The following is a 16,872-nucleotide window of genomic DNA, read 5'->3' on the forward strand; positions in this document are numbered from 1 at the left end:
AACTCAGCATTCAACAATTTAAAAAAGAGAGAGAGAGAGAGAGAGGGAGAGAGAGAGAGAAGGGAAGAGAGGCAGAGAAAGAGAGAGAGAGAGAGAGAGAGAGAGTTGAGGAGGGGGGGTGGGGTGGGGAGTGGGGGGCTGGCCTGATCGCTACATATTCATATTCCTATGCAGGCGTTATCACTTAAAAGGCTTTCTAATTACAACAACAAGACAAAAACTCCTTGGATTCCTTCCAGACCCGCTAAATGATAAAATAAGCTTGCACTCTCTCTCCTTCTTAATCTCTGCAAAGCACCTTGGAGCCTCATCTCCCAAATACAGGCGAATGAATGTGAAAATGCCATTTAGAGATGCAGGTGTGACATTTGATAAGAAACTTCTGGATTAAATATGTTCTGCTAATGAGGAACCCAGCTACCCCATCAGGGCAAACTATTGGTGGGATTGTGTGCGCGCTGATAACATTCCGCACGCAAACATCCAAATTCATTATTAATAAACAGCCGCAGTCTCTCTATCACACAGAAAGTCTGGATCCTTCAGTGGAGAGACAGGGATGTTGCGTCTCATTAGGAGAGGCTAAGGAAAAGAAGGGGGAGGTACGGGTGGGGTAGGGGTGTATGTGGCGGGGTAGGGGTATCAACTGTTTTCATATTTAGCTGTTTGGGGCTTTTTTGGGAGGGAGGGAGACACAATTTCAAAGGGTATGTTAATGGTGCATTGAATGTTGGAACAAAAGGGTTGAAAGTTTCAGGGGATCTGGCAGTGAATGTAATTCTCTGGCTATAGCTAATACGGAAAAGAGGGGATAGCAGGCTAAGCCATTGGTGCAGTAGACTGGGAAGTCCCTGGCCCCAGCTTGACATTTATAACGATTTGGAGAAGATTAAAGCCGTATTACTGCTGTAGTCCATAATGTGGCTCTGTAATGAGGTGTGAGTGCATTACCGTCCTGTGGAAGTTAGCGGCTGTTTCAGACCTTTAAAGGAAAGACACAGCGAGAGCGGTTTCAAAGAGCATGGATACTTGACTGTACTGTGGTCATCTCCAAGTGAAAGACTCTGAGGCTGGGAGCCGGAGCGAGGAAGGACTCCAGGGGCCTGCCAGTGGAAGCTGAGGCTGCCACCGTTGAAGACTTGTCAGTCTAAACCAGCTTAGTTCAGCCAGCCAGCAAAGTGTCTCCGACTGACAGGCAGCACTTTGTTATTCGGACCAGTAACTGGAGGTCCATGTCTGCCGCCTGGAAATATTTTATATTCAAAGAGAAATTAGAAATGGAAATTTCAGGCACAGCATATAGCCATGCACTTTTTTTTTTTTTAAAGGTGCACACAAACTCATAGAATAAAAACAGCTTTAGGAATAATGCCAGCTCTCTGTTTTGACAATTATTATTTTTGGCCTGGTGGCTTTTTTTTACAGTACACGGCAAAAAAAAAAAAAGGGGGACAGTGGTGCCAATTCTAAAGCCAGCCACGGAAATATGAATATTCTGAAAGGTGTTAAAAAATGCATGCGTTATCTGCAAAAATAAAAACACAGGTAATTTTTTTGCGTTAGCGTGTGCAAATGAAGGTTGCAGGTGTCGTCCGTCCATTTAAACGCTCTTTATGATGTTAATTAGTTGTTAGCGTAATTTCCCAGCCTCCGCTATCAAGCGTGAGAAGTTCAGAGACCTGCTGTTAACTGAGAGTCAATGCCATGGCACCGTTTCAAGAGCTCCCAAACAGGACGGCCAGTGATAACGAACAGGTGATGGGGCCTGATGCCTATGGCAGCAGGATATTGCAAAGACAATTGAATTCGTAGGGAGAAATGAATCTTCGGGACAGCATATCAAATGTTAAAACAACACACATTGCATGCAATTTGCTTATGCAGGAGGGTGATAAAGTGTGCTTATTTAAAAGATAAACAAAGGGGGGATCTAGTGCAGTAAATTGTGCATGTGTGTTTATTTCCTATGAGTAACGCCAGAGGTTTATAGTCCCAGACACAGGCAGCCGTACTTTATGGCTCCTCTGTTTGTGTGATAGCAGTATTTATGATATTGGAATTTATGTTGTACTGTATTCACACTGTCTGCGTGCTGCTGGTGGTCTGTATTTAAATGTACTTAAGTAGATTTGGTGTTTGTTTTGTGTTTGAGTGACCGCCTTTGAATGATGTCAGTTTCAGCAAGAGGTCAGATTCATTATGCCCTCCGTGCTTCTCGCAGGAATCCAGCCTCCCAAGGTTAAGTTCAACATTCCAAGTTTTTCCCGAGGAATGAAAAGCCATTCGAACAGAGAGGAGTTTCATCTCCTCAGCCCCCTGCTTCAGCTAATCTTAACCCCTCGCAATAACATTTCCACTCCGGTTCCTCCGACTCCAGACATATTTGCTCTCCCTTGCTGCTTGTGTCCTGTTAAGATTTAAACAGCAAACATAAAATGTGGAAGATAACCTGCGAAAAGCTTTGGAGAGACTTGACTCCGAACATTATTTTAAAGACCAGATCTGAGAGCTCCGGCGCAGCAGTCGGGAGCGATTATCTGCTGTGATCCCCCTCCGATGCACCAAAGTCATTCATCTGCCGATCCTCCACCCCCCGCGCACACATGCAGCCCTATGCAAAGGCAGACCCCTAATCATGTCGACACCGTGTGTCAGTGCCGTGGATGAGCAAGGCCTAGAGATGAGAACGGCTCTGTAAACATGGGCAGGCAGCAGGGAGCTTCCCTCTCCCCCCACGCTGCTCGGAATAAGCAAACGGGAAGATTTAGGGATTTTGCCGGGGCCCAACTTTGTAGTATCGGCTCAGGGTCTTTTTCAACGTTTTCCGGGGTGCTGCCTATGGGATATTGTTCTTAGCTTATGAAGTGCCGCCCGCCCGTTATAAGCTGTGTGTCTTTTGTCAATAGTATTACAATTTTGGAGCTGAATCTTCTTTTTATTTTCCCCTCTCCACTCCTTTGGATTTAACTCTTCAGTATCTGCTGTTTCCCACATATTGTCTACATATTCTGCCATTGACCTTTGCTGTTGACCTCTAACATTCAGATAAACCAGCAGAATCTTTATGAGGAACTGTTATTATACTGCTGCAGCCATTTTTCATTTGACCTCTATATTCATTGAAGTCAACTTTTTTTCCCCCAGCACTGTCGATTATGAACTATCATGACAGACTAGTAAATCTAGTGTGCATCAACTGTGTGCATTCCATAAACAGGCTAATACAATTGGCTGTATCAAATGGGATGTATATTAACAACAGTCAACTGTGCTCTCTCCGCTGTCAGGATTCTATTATGGAGCATGCTCCCGCCCCTTGTTTTGATACAGCGGTAATTTAAAGACCGATCTTAATTGACTTATTTTTTCCGCATGTCTGTCGGAGCTTGTGCATGCACTGCAATAAGAGTCTTGTTTCTTTATTGGGCCACACACAATGTACTGAGTTCAATTTTACCATTCATAATGAATGCAGCCTCGCCATTCAAATGCAGCCATAAGCACACAGCAGATAAGAATTTAATTAAATGTAGATTAAAACCAAACAGGAAAACACACTGGCTGATAATTTTTTATCACGTCCCCTGGTCATATTTTTTTCCCTCATACTTTCGACTTGTTCTTCCTTGGGCTACATCTTTTCAGCTTGCCAAAAGTGGCAAAACACCTCACACATCTCACCGTGGCGCCGTGAGATTGTGTAAAATGCAAAACGAGGGGCGGTCACACGATTAATCAGAATCCTCGTGTCTGGGGAGGATGGAGGCTGGCGGAGGATTGAGGGAGGGGGGTGTACAGGGGTGCAAGGAAGGAATTAGTTGCTTCATCCCAAATTTGCATCATATTCCAAAGGACAATCCCAGCACTGTAGGCAAGGGGAAACATATCTTGCTCTCTGCAGGAACAATTAAATATTTTCTACAATGCTGAATAAATGTCACCTTCAGTATCAAATTGTCCATACTTGCTAAACATGGTGTTACAGTGAGTGCCTGGAAAGCATGCCTGAGCTTAGAGAAACCACAATTTTAGATGTGGACCACAGCCTTAGCTAACATACTGTAACACACATTCAGGAGCTGTTCACCTCAGGCACTAATAGTGTGTTGAACTCCACTGGGGATACCAGTGAGCAAGAGACAACTGCAGCCTTGTCAGGGATTTCCCACTATTGAAACATTACACCCGGGTGCTCAATTACATGTTAAACACACATATTTTTTTTTTATTTTTTTAAAAAGGCTTGCACACTACGAGAATTTCCCTTTGTCATTTATTTTAATTATTATAAAAACTGACAGCAATGCCTTCTCAAATATCAGAATGCAGCCCTGGTGTTTATGCTCAAGTATTTAGAATTTTTCTTCTTTTTTTTTCAGACAAAATACATTAATTTCCCACCATCTGGTGTGCTTATCATGTAGCATATTTCACTTGCATCTAGTTTTTCTTACAGCTTCAGACAGCTGTTGGCTTAGACATTTACCTGAATGGCTTGAAAGAAAAATTCTGCTCATCAAATGACAGTTTTTTTTTAATCAGAGGTGATGCTCTCATCTTCTGCATACATACACAGATTCTCAGTGATGTGCTCAGAGTGGAAAACTCAAAAATCTGCATGATTGCAAATTATAATTTAATGTAACTGTAATATTACAAGTGCTGCTGTTGCACTATAGCAGAAAGGTTAAAAACATGCTCTTGTGTGTAACATGGCAGTGGACTTTAGCACTCGTGCCATCCCTGCCACCTCCACAGCGGCTGACACCGCCGTGCTGCTGCCTGCCTGGCTGTGCCCGTGCCCGCCTGCCCGCCGCGCTGGTGCTGCATCTCAGTTCCACTCTATTACCCTCACGCAGGCGATTGGCCTTTTCTGTGGGGAAAAGAGCAATTTCCTGTCGCAGTCTGTTTGATCAAGTGCTAAACCCTTGTGATCAATAGAGAGACAGATGTCGGCTCCAGATGGCCGCGTGGTGATACCTGGGGCAGCGCGGGGGCTTGCCAGGACGACAGAATGGCAATGAGCAAGGGCAGCGGCTGTGCTCCCGATGTCCCAGCCACCGAGACACAATGTGACAAACGCAATTAGGCCTTTTAGCTGCAGATTATTTATTTCTCTTGCAAACCGACAGAAAATTTAATTAGCACATACTTTAAGCAATATGTAGAATTACAGGGGTGCAGAGACAGAGGGCATGCTGGGATGTTGCACCGGTGATTGGTGTGTGTACGTGTGTGTGAGTGTGTGTGTGTGTGTATTCTTTCTGTGTATTGCTGTACAGCGAACACCAAATTAGCATGCCTGTAAATAAGGCGCAGAAACACTTAGCAAATAAGGAAAATGCATGTTTTAAGGCACAAATCAATAAGTATTCACAAAGAAAAATACACAACTTCATAAATTCCATTCCCCATGACCAGATCAATAATGTTGAATTTCAAAATGGATGACAGGTGCATCTCCCTGGCTCTCTGTCCTTCTGGAGAGGAAAAAAATAACTGCCAGCACCAGAAGGCCAAAATAGACCTTTCCAAAGAGGAGAGACAGAGGAGGAGAGAGGCTCCCATTTTTTAAACGGCAAGCATTTGCATTAGGGCTGGCATCCACCATACACCCCCACATACACACACACACACACACACACACACACACACACACACACACACACACATACACACATACACCCACACACTTAAAATCACACAGGCACACATGCTGGCCAGCCAGCCCATGTGGCGTAGGGCCGGAGCCATGTTGGAGGAACCACTGAGGCGCGTGGCGATGGCGCTCCGCTCTCCCAGGAAAACCAAGCTCACCGTCGTTGGCCCTCCGCCGTTCACCTGCTCCCGCCGAGGCATGATGGGTAGGGGGACACGGGCCATGAGGCCGCAGCTGGAGGGAAGGGAGGGGTAGGGTCTGCTGCGGTGCTCAACACAGCGGCGCCCTGTCATGAGGGGTCTTCTGGTCCCATTAGCAGGGCTTGGTCAGGACGGGCCCCCAACCAGCCTGCCGCCGCAGCAGGGGCCGCAGTAAACACATGTCGACCGGCCACAACCAGGACACAGGCAGCACTACCCGCAGAGAGGGATAGCTAATAGAGTGCTCAATGGGACAAACCTGTCCAAATAAAGAATAAAGCAGAGTGGAGCGGAGAGGAGAGGAGCCAGTCAGAGCTTTCCTTTAATAGTCTACTCCACTTTACTGTGGACAGGGAGGAGCTGACTGTGTGTGGCAGCTAATGAGGGAGAACAGCTTTGTACTGTAGGAATTTGTGGCTGGTATTGTCTCACAACTGACAGCACAGAACTCACGTTACCTGCAATATAGAAAGCATATAATGTTCTCAATATCCATTTATTGTTTACGCGAGAGCATTTAATTTTTTGGGGGAAAAAAAGAAAATGTCCAAAAAAAAGAAAATTATTTAGATATAGGGGTTTTTTTGTGCATCTAAAATAGTTTGTTTAAAAATTAGAGTAAAGCAGGTGATGTTCTGAGTGTTAAATATTCCACCATTTAATAGATTTCTGTAGAAAATGAATACATTTGTGTAAGAAATTGAAATCTAAATATTCAAGCTCTGTCGTGGCACTCTAATAGAGCAAAAATAGCTGCTAATTCACATTTCTATTTTTTTTTCCTCCCTCAAAATTATTACAACACTATTACCAGGCAAACATCCCCCTGCCAGTATCTATCTCACTGTATTGAAAAAGCTACACGAGTCTCCAGGGACTAGTCAGAGAAACTCTTTTAATTTCAAAGTGAAACATTTAATTTTTACTTGGTAGAACATTTGCTGAATCACATCACTGCTAGATATTTTTTTTTCTTCCCCAGCTGTTTTTGTGATGTTCAAACAATTCATAAATGTGTGTTGAATGACATTGTTCGGTGTGCTGTGCTGCTTTTATGTCTTTGTTGCCAGTGAATGTATACTATTGAGAGAGCGGCGTGTATGAGGCTCCCCTGGGAGGACTTTTTAATTTGTGGATTCTGACCCGCCTGCCATTCGCTCGAGGCCATCCATGAGCTCTCGGTACTGGCTATATCTGCAAAAACACTTGATGCTAAAATTAGTCTGGACACTGCAGTGCAAAAGGAGGGAAATCTGGGGGTTTGAGGTGTCAGGCAAGACAAGGCAAGTCAGGGCTCTGTAAACACATATTTTACTGAACAGTATTTATTTCCCTGGAAAATAGGAGATTGTTTTTATTCCTGGAACAATTTTGAAATTTTAGGAGTGAGACAAGAAATGTTAAAAAGTGACAAAAGCACACTGGCATGCTTGATTACTGCCACAACAAAAATGCAAAAACAACAGACAAAAGATTATTAAACATATAAAACAATTTAGTCCCACATTTAAGCTTATAAAACGTAATTTCCAGGCAAAGATCAAGGCAAAATCAGGCCAGAGGAATGCCTTTGAATCCCAATGCATTTCTCATGAGAGTAAGATCTTTAGCACCTACCTGCAAGGATGTATAGGCAGACTGGCGTCTATGCTGCTCTGCCATGTCTGAGGCGTCACTGCATCATCACAGCAAAAACACCCACCGGCTGCAGCTTGAGCATGAGAAGAGTGCCTCCTAGTGGCCGAGACGAAACATGAGGAGGAGGAGGTGGAAGGGAGTGAAGGAGAGATAGAGAGGGAGAGAGTCAATCTGTGTCAGTGCCTTAGTGAAATAATAGTAGAGTCAGCTAATTCTAGTTTAGTGTACCGTCAATAATAGTAAGCTTGTTTGACCCTGCGAATGATGTTCCCGCTCTGGTCTAACTCAGCGTTTTCCTTTCTGCTGCCTGCCTGCTCCGGCCAGGGATTGTGACGGCGGGGGTTGACAGCCATGAGTCATCCTAATGTGTTCAACTCTGATGATCCAGAAACAGTTCAAATATTTACCAGTATTCATGAGGAGGATTTGTTTAGTGTTTGTCGCAACACCGTCCGCTGTCAGGTGCAGATACAGATATTATTCATCCACGATTTGTGATAAATATTTTCACAAGTTGACTGGCAAGTTGTTTTGTGTGCGGCGCTGTCATTTACTCCTCCTGTGATGAAGCTTTGTTAAATAAAGATGGTGGCGGCTGGCAACATGCAGCTACTTGATATTCGTAGGTGCGAGGAGCTCGTTCCCATTTGACCAGGAGGAGTTGGAGCTGATTTGAAGACAAGAAGAGGTAGAGGTCTTTAATTACAACCCTCTCTGTGGCTTCAGGCTCCGCTAGCCTCACTTCACAATTAAGACCAGCAGTTAGCGCAGAGCCAATAGACAGAGACAAGAACTTTAAAGGCCAGAATAGCCAAAGCAAGGAAAAAGAACAAATCAACATCAGGCTCGACAAAGGGATGTTGAATTACACACTAAATCTGGTATATGGGTTTGAGACATAGTGCCCTTTAAAATGTATAAAATGGTCATCAAGCACTTCTATGTACAGATCTTGTTCGCATTTCTCAAGGTGCACCCGTAATGCTTTATAATACATGACCCCTCGATGCATTCAGGTAATGCCAGTGGGCCGCTGTTAGTTTTCCCAGAAGCCCCATTCAACCCCTCCCATACAATGAGGCTGTGGTGCAGTGGGACTGTACTCCACTGCTGTAATGGCCTCTGCAACGGTAATGTGTTTGGACAGATGGGAGAGGCAAGTGCTGATGTGCTTAACTACGCATTTTACAGCTAAACTATTAAAGAGTTGTGCTGTTTACACACCAACATTTGAATACCTGTCTTCAGGCCAGTTTAATTATCCGGGCCCTTCTGTTATTTCTGCTGCTTTGTTGTCTCTCAGCTTTTGCATGAGGCATGAGAGATTTGTTTGCGGCTTCATTAAGATATGGTGGTGGTAGCCGTTCGCAGGGAGCAAAAAAATAAATAAAAATTATTCCTGCTCAAGTATCTCATACTCTATTCTCCCTGCCTCCCCCATACATATACAGATACTGTACACATCCATTTTCTTATAAAGTCATTTAAAGTGAGAAAATTAAAAAATGTCCTGTGATGCCTGCACTTTGAAATCTCTCGGGGCTTTAGGCAAAGGGGAGGGGACACACACCCTGAGTCCCTGCGATTCATCCTGAGACATTTGATTAGTTTATAAGTACTTATAGGGGAGGAAAGGGTTTGCATTATAATTTTGTTTCATGAATTCCTTCATATGTTCATCTTCAACTGCATGTTCAAATAAAGCATTAATCAAAGGGAAGAGAGGGAAGAGGGCATTTAGCCAGCAGAGCCATAGTCTCAGGGCCTCAGTGAGCTGGTGGATATGGTATTGAGAGACTGTAGGAAGCAGTGGTTTTTAATTATCTGGACTACGTACAGGATGCCGTTTTTTGATTGTTTTAATGAGGCAGCTGGCCTATTGTCTCCCCTTAATTCCTCCATTGTTTTTAGAATATGTCATAGTTCTTTATTCTTTTATCAGGTGCTCTGCAGGAGGATTTAGACAATAGCCTTCATTCCAACTGCATTGGCCACTGCACAAAGGCAGCTCACTGCAGACAGTTAGCAGGCAAACAAGTGCAAATCACAAGCTGCACTTTCCACAGCCTTTTCCCCAGTTTCCCGACTTACGGTTTTGGTCTTTTTCGCTCTAACTCTTGACCCCCCCTCGCCCCCTCCTCACTCCGTCATTCATACGGATCGTGCCATTGTCATAGGTAGCTCACCTGTGTTTCTGTGATTTAAATCACCTGTCATGAAAAGGCTGTCATAATGAAAACAGCCATGACAAATCTTTCGACAGAGCTCCTTCATGGAATATTGTTTTTATCTGTTGCCCACCTGACGCCTCTGTGCCGTCGGTTTTCTATGCATTGCATCTCCATATGTGCATGAAAATGACATGCTTCTGCAGTAGTCTGTATGCAGTGGTTAGTGCATACATGTGCTGTAGGTATGCATGTGTATTTGCATTTGCTTGTGTGGTTGGTTGTACAGTTAATTACACGTTTGTACAGTGTATTCGTAAATGACTTGATATGAAGCACAGAGCTACAATCATGACGCATTCCAGAAAACAGTCAAAATATAGATATAATGAACAAAATTGCAGTAAAAACTGTCACAAATCTGAGCTATGATTTTTATTTTCTGATGACAATGTAAGTGTAGTTTCAACCCTAATCCTGCAGCCAGAGCACATGTATCTTACTACCTTGTCTTGGTTGAGTGACTGTAACAAGTGCTGCCTCAGTGTTTTGTGCAGCTCAGTAAAACTGGGACATGCAGTCCTAAAAACTCACTTCCAGCATTCTCACACACAGCAGATGGATCTGTAGCATTCTTGGCTGAAGGGATGCAATCTGACTGCATATTCTGCTGTCAGAATGCACTAAAACATTTCCATCAGACTCCACATAATCTACTTCATTTTCAGCTGAGAAGAGCATACAGTATCTTTGATTTGGATTGATCCAAAAAAACACTGATTTGTATCTGAACGCCAGGGCCTAGTTCATAATTCTCTTTGTAAGCTGAGCGCGTCTGAACTAAAAGATCCATTCAGAGGAGAGAAACTTTTGTGGCTATGACTGCGATATATTCCCCGCCATTGTCAGTGGCAGTTTGTATCTACCTTGATGGTAACTTGGGCAGACAGTGGAGAGGAGTTTTGTTATTTTAATTAGGAGATAAAAATTCAAAGGGCCTCTCCAGGCAGTGTGTGGTATGACAGAATCAAAACGATGAAGTGGAGCGGCCTGAAGTGTGTGTCTCGTCACAGCAGATTGGCCGACAGATAGGCACTGCTCTTTAAAGTGGCGCTGACATGCACACGCTCACACAGGAGCACACACACACACTCGTGGGGAGGAAGCCTGCACACAAATGGGACTTTGAAAGATAGCATATTTTAATACTATTTCACTCCTTTTGACACGTTTGTGCTGGTCTAATTTTCAGTGCTTCACCAGCAGATAGGGAGGGCTAGAAAGGTTTTAATCAAAACAGTGATGTGAAATCTGAAATATTCAATTTTGAATTGAAATAATGGGGCAATTCATTCTAGAAACTTAACAATGATTTATAAATAATGCATGACGTAGTAGTGTAAGCTCTGTTTCCATCCACTAGTTTTCCATTTCTAATAAATCCACAGAAAAGTGAATTGTTTTCACACAGAGCCTTACTTGAGCACCTTCGCCGTGTCTACAGGGCGGTTTTAAACCTGGTGATTCATAGGTTTTATGTAAACATGAGTAATCAGTGTTCCACATGTGTGGGGGCTTTCTAGCTGCGTCCCCATGCCTTCACACCTCTCCTCAGGACTCTCTTTATTCCACATCAGCCAGGGCTCAAATCACATGTCCCCTCTCAGCCTGACACTCCGTCGGTATGTTTGCACATCTTTGAAAGCTAACAGCGTGCTTTAATTAATTGTCCAGCTTTCCTCAGAAACAATGTCCTAATTCTGCCATTTAGCAGTAGCGTATCATAGTTTGTTGTTATCTCCCCAGCCAGATTTCTGTAAATAGTCATATTAAAAACTTTAATCTCTTCAATGGAAAATGAAGTGCAGCTGAAAAGCCTGTCATGTGCTGAGATAAATATTATCTAAGCTAAAACCTTCACTCTCTCCCTCTACCCCCCCTGTCTTCCTCCTGCCCCCTCCCCCTTTCTCTGACTTAATGAATATGTTCAGAAGATTTCAGAGGAATGCTTAATCCCAAAACACAACAATCTAATAATATGGAGGACCTGTCTCAGTGTTGTAGCTGACAACAGCACTGTAGGCTACAGTTTACCCCAGCTGAGGTTTGCCTTGCTTCTGGATATGAGCGCCAGTAGCCTAAAAGGAAGTTTGAGTGACAGTAAAAAGAAAGATATTACCTTTTAAAGGGTTTGTTCGCCCAGATTACAAAAACATATTTTCTCATTTAGTTGTGTAGTTTTGTTTTTTGCAAAACAGTGGAGGTGACAGGAATTTCATTTGTCATGCCCATAGCATGGGAAAAAATGACACATTAAAAAGCAGTGTATCCAGGAACAGTGTCTGTGTTAGTCTAGTGTATAATCTGTGAACAGTTTTATTAGAAATACAGGAAAAATTGTCCTTAACGAAAACTGCTGACATCCTCTGTTGATTAATGTTGATACTGATTTTGAAAAGACATGTTGCCACTAAAATATTTAAATGTCATTTTGTGAAAAAGCTGTAGGACAAAAAATGATAAAATAATGTTTTGGTGAAGTGACCCTATATTTTCTTGTGGATTTTTGTATCAACATACGATTAACCTTGTGATTCTATCTTGGGAAGATACTGTACAACGTTTTAAAACATCTTTATACTTTTGAACAATCCACCTTTTCACTTTATGTCCTATCCAAAATCCTCTTTCAAATACACAGTTATGCAACCTGCCATTGAAATACTGAGTCTTTTCAGATGTTGTGCATGCCATCCTAGGCGCACACAAATATAATTTCTCATGTTGCATAATGCCCTGACATTTAAGTCCAGAATTACTCATGTGTTCATGCAGCAAACATTTTTCTTCTCTCGCAGCAAGCATCTAAATGCCTCCCCTATCTCTGTTTTGTCCAGGTGGCCAACTGTGGTGCACCACTACCAAGAACATGATGGAGGGCGAGGAGCTGGTGGCGTTTGCGGTGGACTTTGACTCGCGTCTGCAGGCGGTGAACCACATGTCTCTGAGCGAGGGCATGTACCCAGCCAGGCTGCTGGACAGCATCCAGCTCCTGCCGCAGCAGGCCGCAATGGCTTCCATCCTGCCCACTGCCATCGTCAACAGTGAGTGTCCGACTTGAGCGCACGTACGCAGAGCTGGAACGAGATGTGCTTTTGTTTAGACGCGCACAATCACACATGCATGCTCTTGTTCTTTCTCCCTTTCCATGTCTCTCACACACACACACACACACACACACACACCAGTCCACAGCCTGCACTCAGTCACCTGCTTAACAAGGAGCGTCGTCTCCGCCGGGCGTAGATTAACCCAGATGAGTCTCTGCACTGGAGATAAGAGCCATCGACCTTCAAGTTTTGGGTTCACATAAACACACTGAGGCTCGAACTAACGTGTTAATTGCAAAATACACGCCTCATGCAAATAGTGTGTTTGTTTACTTAGCGAGGGCTATCTGGGTTCAGCTCAACAGGGAGGCTTCTGTAAGCAGATGGTCCAGTGTTCTTGTTTGCCCTTGAGAAAGGGCACCAACCCAGTGGTAGCAACACAGCGATATGCAGCAGCTGAGGATTTGGTGGAAAAGCCTTTTAACACAGGCTTTGAGAGTCAGAACTGTAGAAGAAGAGGAATATGAGTGTATGCATGCGTGCAAGCTCTTTATCTTCATACTTGACTGCATAAATACAAAAGTACTGTATATATCCTGATATCATGTCCCCTTTGTCCCCTTCCGTGTTCCTCCAGAGGACATCTTCCCCTGTAAGGCATGTGGAATCTGGTTTCGGAGTGAGAGGAACCTGCAGGCCCATCTGATGTACTATTGCAGCGGGCGACAGAGGGAGCCAGAGACGGTCGTGGAGGAAAATGACACCGGCCCCCACCAGACCCCGAGTATCTGCCCATTCCCACAGTGCAACAAGAGCTTCTCTGGAGCCCGGGCCCTGGAAATGCACTTGAGCACCTCACACAGTGGTGGGTGGCAATGTCATGGATTAATTTTTTTCTATATATATATCACAGCTTTTGAAGATGGCTACTTTCAATCAATTTTTAAAAGAAAGGGGGTCAAAAGTGCTGTTTTAGAAAGAAATGACACCGGGACAGAGTTTTAAACAGGTTTGGAAAAATGACTGTCATTTCTTTTCAGAAATATACATATCCCGCTGTCAGCTAGCATAGTTGACAGTTTATCCTTGAGCAAAAAAAATCTAGTGGATGGGAATAAGCTTGGCATAATGCATGAGCATTTGATGGTTTCTACAGTTAACTCTAAAGGAGAAGTGGGAGGCGAGATTCTGAGCATTTCTCCCTTTTATCTCCTTCACAGGTGTCAAAATGGAAGAGAGCCTCCCTCCTGGCACCAGCTTGAAATGCACAATCTGTAACTACACGGCAGATTCTCTTATTACATTCCAGCATCACATCATGTCTCACCTGTCACAGGCGGCCTTCAGATGCAATCACTGCCATATCAGCTTCCAGAGCCACAGGGAACTCTTACAGCATCAGGACTTACATGGGCACGGCAGCAAACTTCACAGGGAAGGCGACGGCACCGAGCATTCCCCCAGGGGGCCCGAGGAAAGCCTCCAGCAGCAGCAGCAGCAGGCCCGCGCTGAGCTGGCCAACAGGAAGGATGCTCTGCTGGGAAGTCCCAAAGGGGCCCTCAACAAGGAGACCAGCACAGACGGAGAGGCTGACAAGGCTGAGAAGAAGCCCATGCTGTCTGTTCAGAAGGGAGAGGCCCACCCAGGCAGCAAAGCCAGTTTTTCTTACACTAGGATCAAGTCTGAGCCCTCCAGCCCCCGGCTGGCCTCCTCCCCTGTGCAGCATAACATGCCTACATTTCCCATGGGCCCCTTCTTGTCTCAGTTTGCTTTCTCCCAAGACATTTCAGTAGTCCCGCAGGCTTCTGAGATTCTGGCTAAAATGTCAGAGCTAGTTCACCGGAGGCTGCGCCATGGAGGGAACAGCTACCCCCCTGTCATCTACAGTCCTCTTATGCCCAAAGGGGCCACCTGTTTCGAATGCAATATCACCTTCAGCAACCTGGACAACTATTTGGTCCACAAAAAGCACTACTGTAACAGCCGCTGGCAACACATGGCAAAGTCTCCGGACTTCTCCGCCCTCTCAGATAAGGTCCCGGAGGCTGTGAGCCCCAACAGTGGTCACAGTTCTGTTAGCATGTTGGCCGGCTGCCACCCCACAGAGGCCGACAACCACCTCATGCAGTCTGCCTGTCTGAACTCCAATGTGTTGGACATGATCAATGCTGGGGCTAAAGGGCCTGATAAGGATCTAGCAGGACAGGTGAAAAAGGTCTCTACCCCGACTGGGGCTGAGGAGAGGCTGAATGGCAAGCAGATGGAGGGTAAAAGCCCCAGTACGGGTTTGGTGGAAAGTGACAATGACCCTAACAAGACAACCTGCGAAGCCTGCAATATCACCTTCAGCCGTCATGAGACCTACATGGTCCACAAGCAGTACTACTGTGCTACCCGTCATGACCCACCCATGAAACGCATGTCCACCAACAAGGTACCCTCCATGCAGAGAACCATGAGAACCCGCAAACGCAGGAAGATGTATGAGATGTGTCTCCCTGACCAGGACCACCAAAGGCCCCCTATGGGTCAGCCGGGTTTCCTTGGGGTTCCTCCTATGAACCCTTGTACATCCCAGGAAGCTGTAGAGAGCCTAGCAGACCGCTTCCATCCCCGCTGTGACATCTTCCCAGGTATGGTACCCAAACACCTGGAGGCCTCTCTGACTGTCACTAAACCTATTCTGGCTCCCAAATGCAATACAGTGGAGCAGCAGGAGCTGGACGCTCCCATTGATCTCAGCAAAAAGTGTTCGCCAGTCCCTGACAAGACATGTAGCTCTCCTAAAAGACTGTTGGACTATCACGAATGTGCAGTGTGCAAGATAAGTTTTAACAAAGTGGAGAACTACTTGGCACACAAACAGAACTTTTGCCCTGCAACAGCCGCCGCCGCTGCTGCTGCCGCCGCCGCCGCCGCTCAGCAACAACAGCCACAACAGCAGCAACAACACAATGAGGCTGGCAGCCTGGAGTCGACCATGTTCCCAGATGTGAAAAGTGACGGCAGTAACAACCCTGATGATGTCTACGATAAGAGCCCAGGCAAATGTGACAAGAATGGCAATGGGAAGGTGATGGTGCAGAATGGAGGCATGTTCCCCCCTCACCTGGGGCCTGTGTCGGGACTCAAGACTTTTGCTGAGCCCCAACTCATTCCATCAAAAGATGAGAACAAGAATATGTTTCTGCCCCACTGCCTTTATCCCGGAGCAATAAAGAAGGTGAAAGGTCCTGAACAAATATCGCCGTACTTTGGGATAAAGCCAACCGATTATGTGACTGGGGGAGCAATGATGCAGGGAGAGGCCAGCGAACAGGAGCAGAGCGTTAACGGGGGAGGAGGCAGCGCAGGAGGAGGAGGAGAGACAGGAACAACCAGAGACCAGGCCCAGCAGCCTGCTGCTAATGGCTGCCCCCACCCTGGCAAGGAGTCCCTTCCCCTTCTGCCCAAAAACCGGGGCATGGTCATCGTCAACGGGGGGCACAAGCCCGAGGAGCGTTCAGGCACAGCTCCACCGCAGCAGGAGAACCAGCCCCAGCCAGACGGCCAACCTCCCAATCCCTCACCTACGTGGGCCACTGAGAACCAGGCTGACTCCAACGAGAACATGTCGCCTTCCTCCAAGTCTCCAAGCGAGGAGGCGGCACCCACAGCCAACAAAGGCGTGAACGGCTCTGGAAGTGGCAAATACTGCCGCCTCTGTGATATCCAGTTCAACAACCTGTCAAACTTTATTACCCATAAGAAGTTTTACTGTTCATCACATGCTGCAGAGCATGTAAAATAAGTTGAGAAGAATAAGACAGGTTCTTCTTCTCCCTCCCACAACTCCCCCCCCCCACCCCACCCCACCCCACCCCCAACTTTTACCCCTTTTTTCTCCTTTGTTTTGGTACACTGTTGTGTCTGGAATAGTGCATCACGCAGTGCTAAACGCTGCTTGTGGACAATCAAGAGAAGCTTCTTCTTTCATCGTTTTAAGACTTAAAAATGCAAAACCATTGGTTAAAAAAGAAAAAGAAAAGAAAAATGAATCAAGAATAATATTGGTGCCACTTTCACATTAATTTATTTTACAATCAGTATTAATAGGA

At 45.3% G+C, this 16,872-nt stretch overlaps 1 protein-coding gene across 2 annotated transcripts in view; it reads left to right on the forward strand.

Moving 5' to 3' along the window:
• zfpm2a (zinc finger protein, FOG family member 2a) overlaps nucleotides 1-16,629 on the forward strand; it is a 117,126-nt gene extending 100,497 nt beyond the window's left edge. For both annotated transcript variants that reach the window (XM_051406916.1, XM_051406917.1), the window contains exons 6-8: nucleotides 12,563-12,769; nucleotides 13,413-13,640; nucleotides 13,996-16,629. In XM_051406916.1, the coding sequence (XP_051262876.1) occupies nucleotides 12,563-12,769; nucleotides 13,413-13,640; nucleotides 13,996-16,565 (3,005 nt within the window). In that variant the 3' untranslated portion in view covers nucleotides 16,566-16,629. The remainder of the gene's footprint in view (nucleotides 1-12,562; nucleotides 12,770-13,412; nucleotides 13,641-13,995) is intronic.
• The last annotated feature ends 243 nt before the right edge of the window (nucleotides 16,630-16,872 follow it).

This window comes from Dicentrarchus labrax, unplaced genomic scaffold (assembly GCF_905237075.1).
Source record: "Dicentrarchus labrax unplaced genomic scaffold, dlabrax2021, whole genome shotgun sequence".
NCBI classification, from domain to species: domain Eukaryota; kingdom Metazoa; phylum Chordata; class Actinopteri; family Moronidae; genus Dicentrarchus; species Dicentrarchus labrax.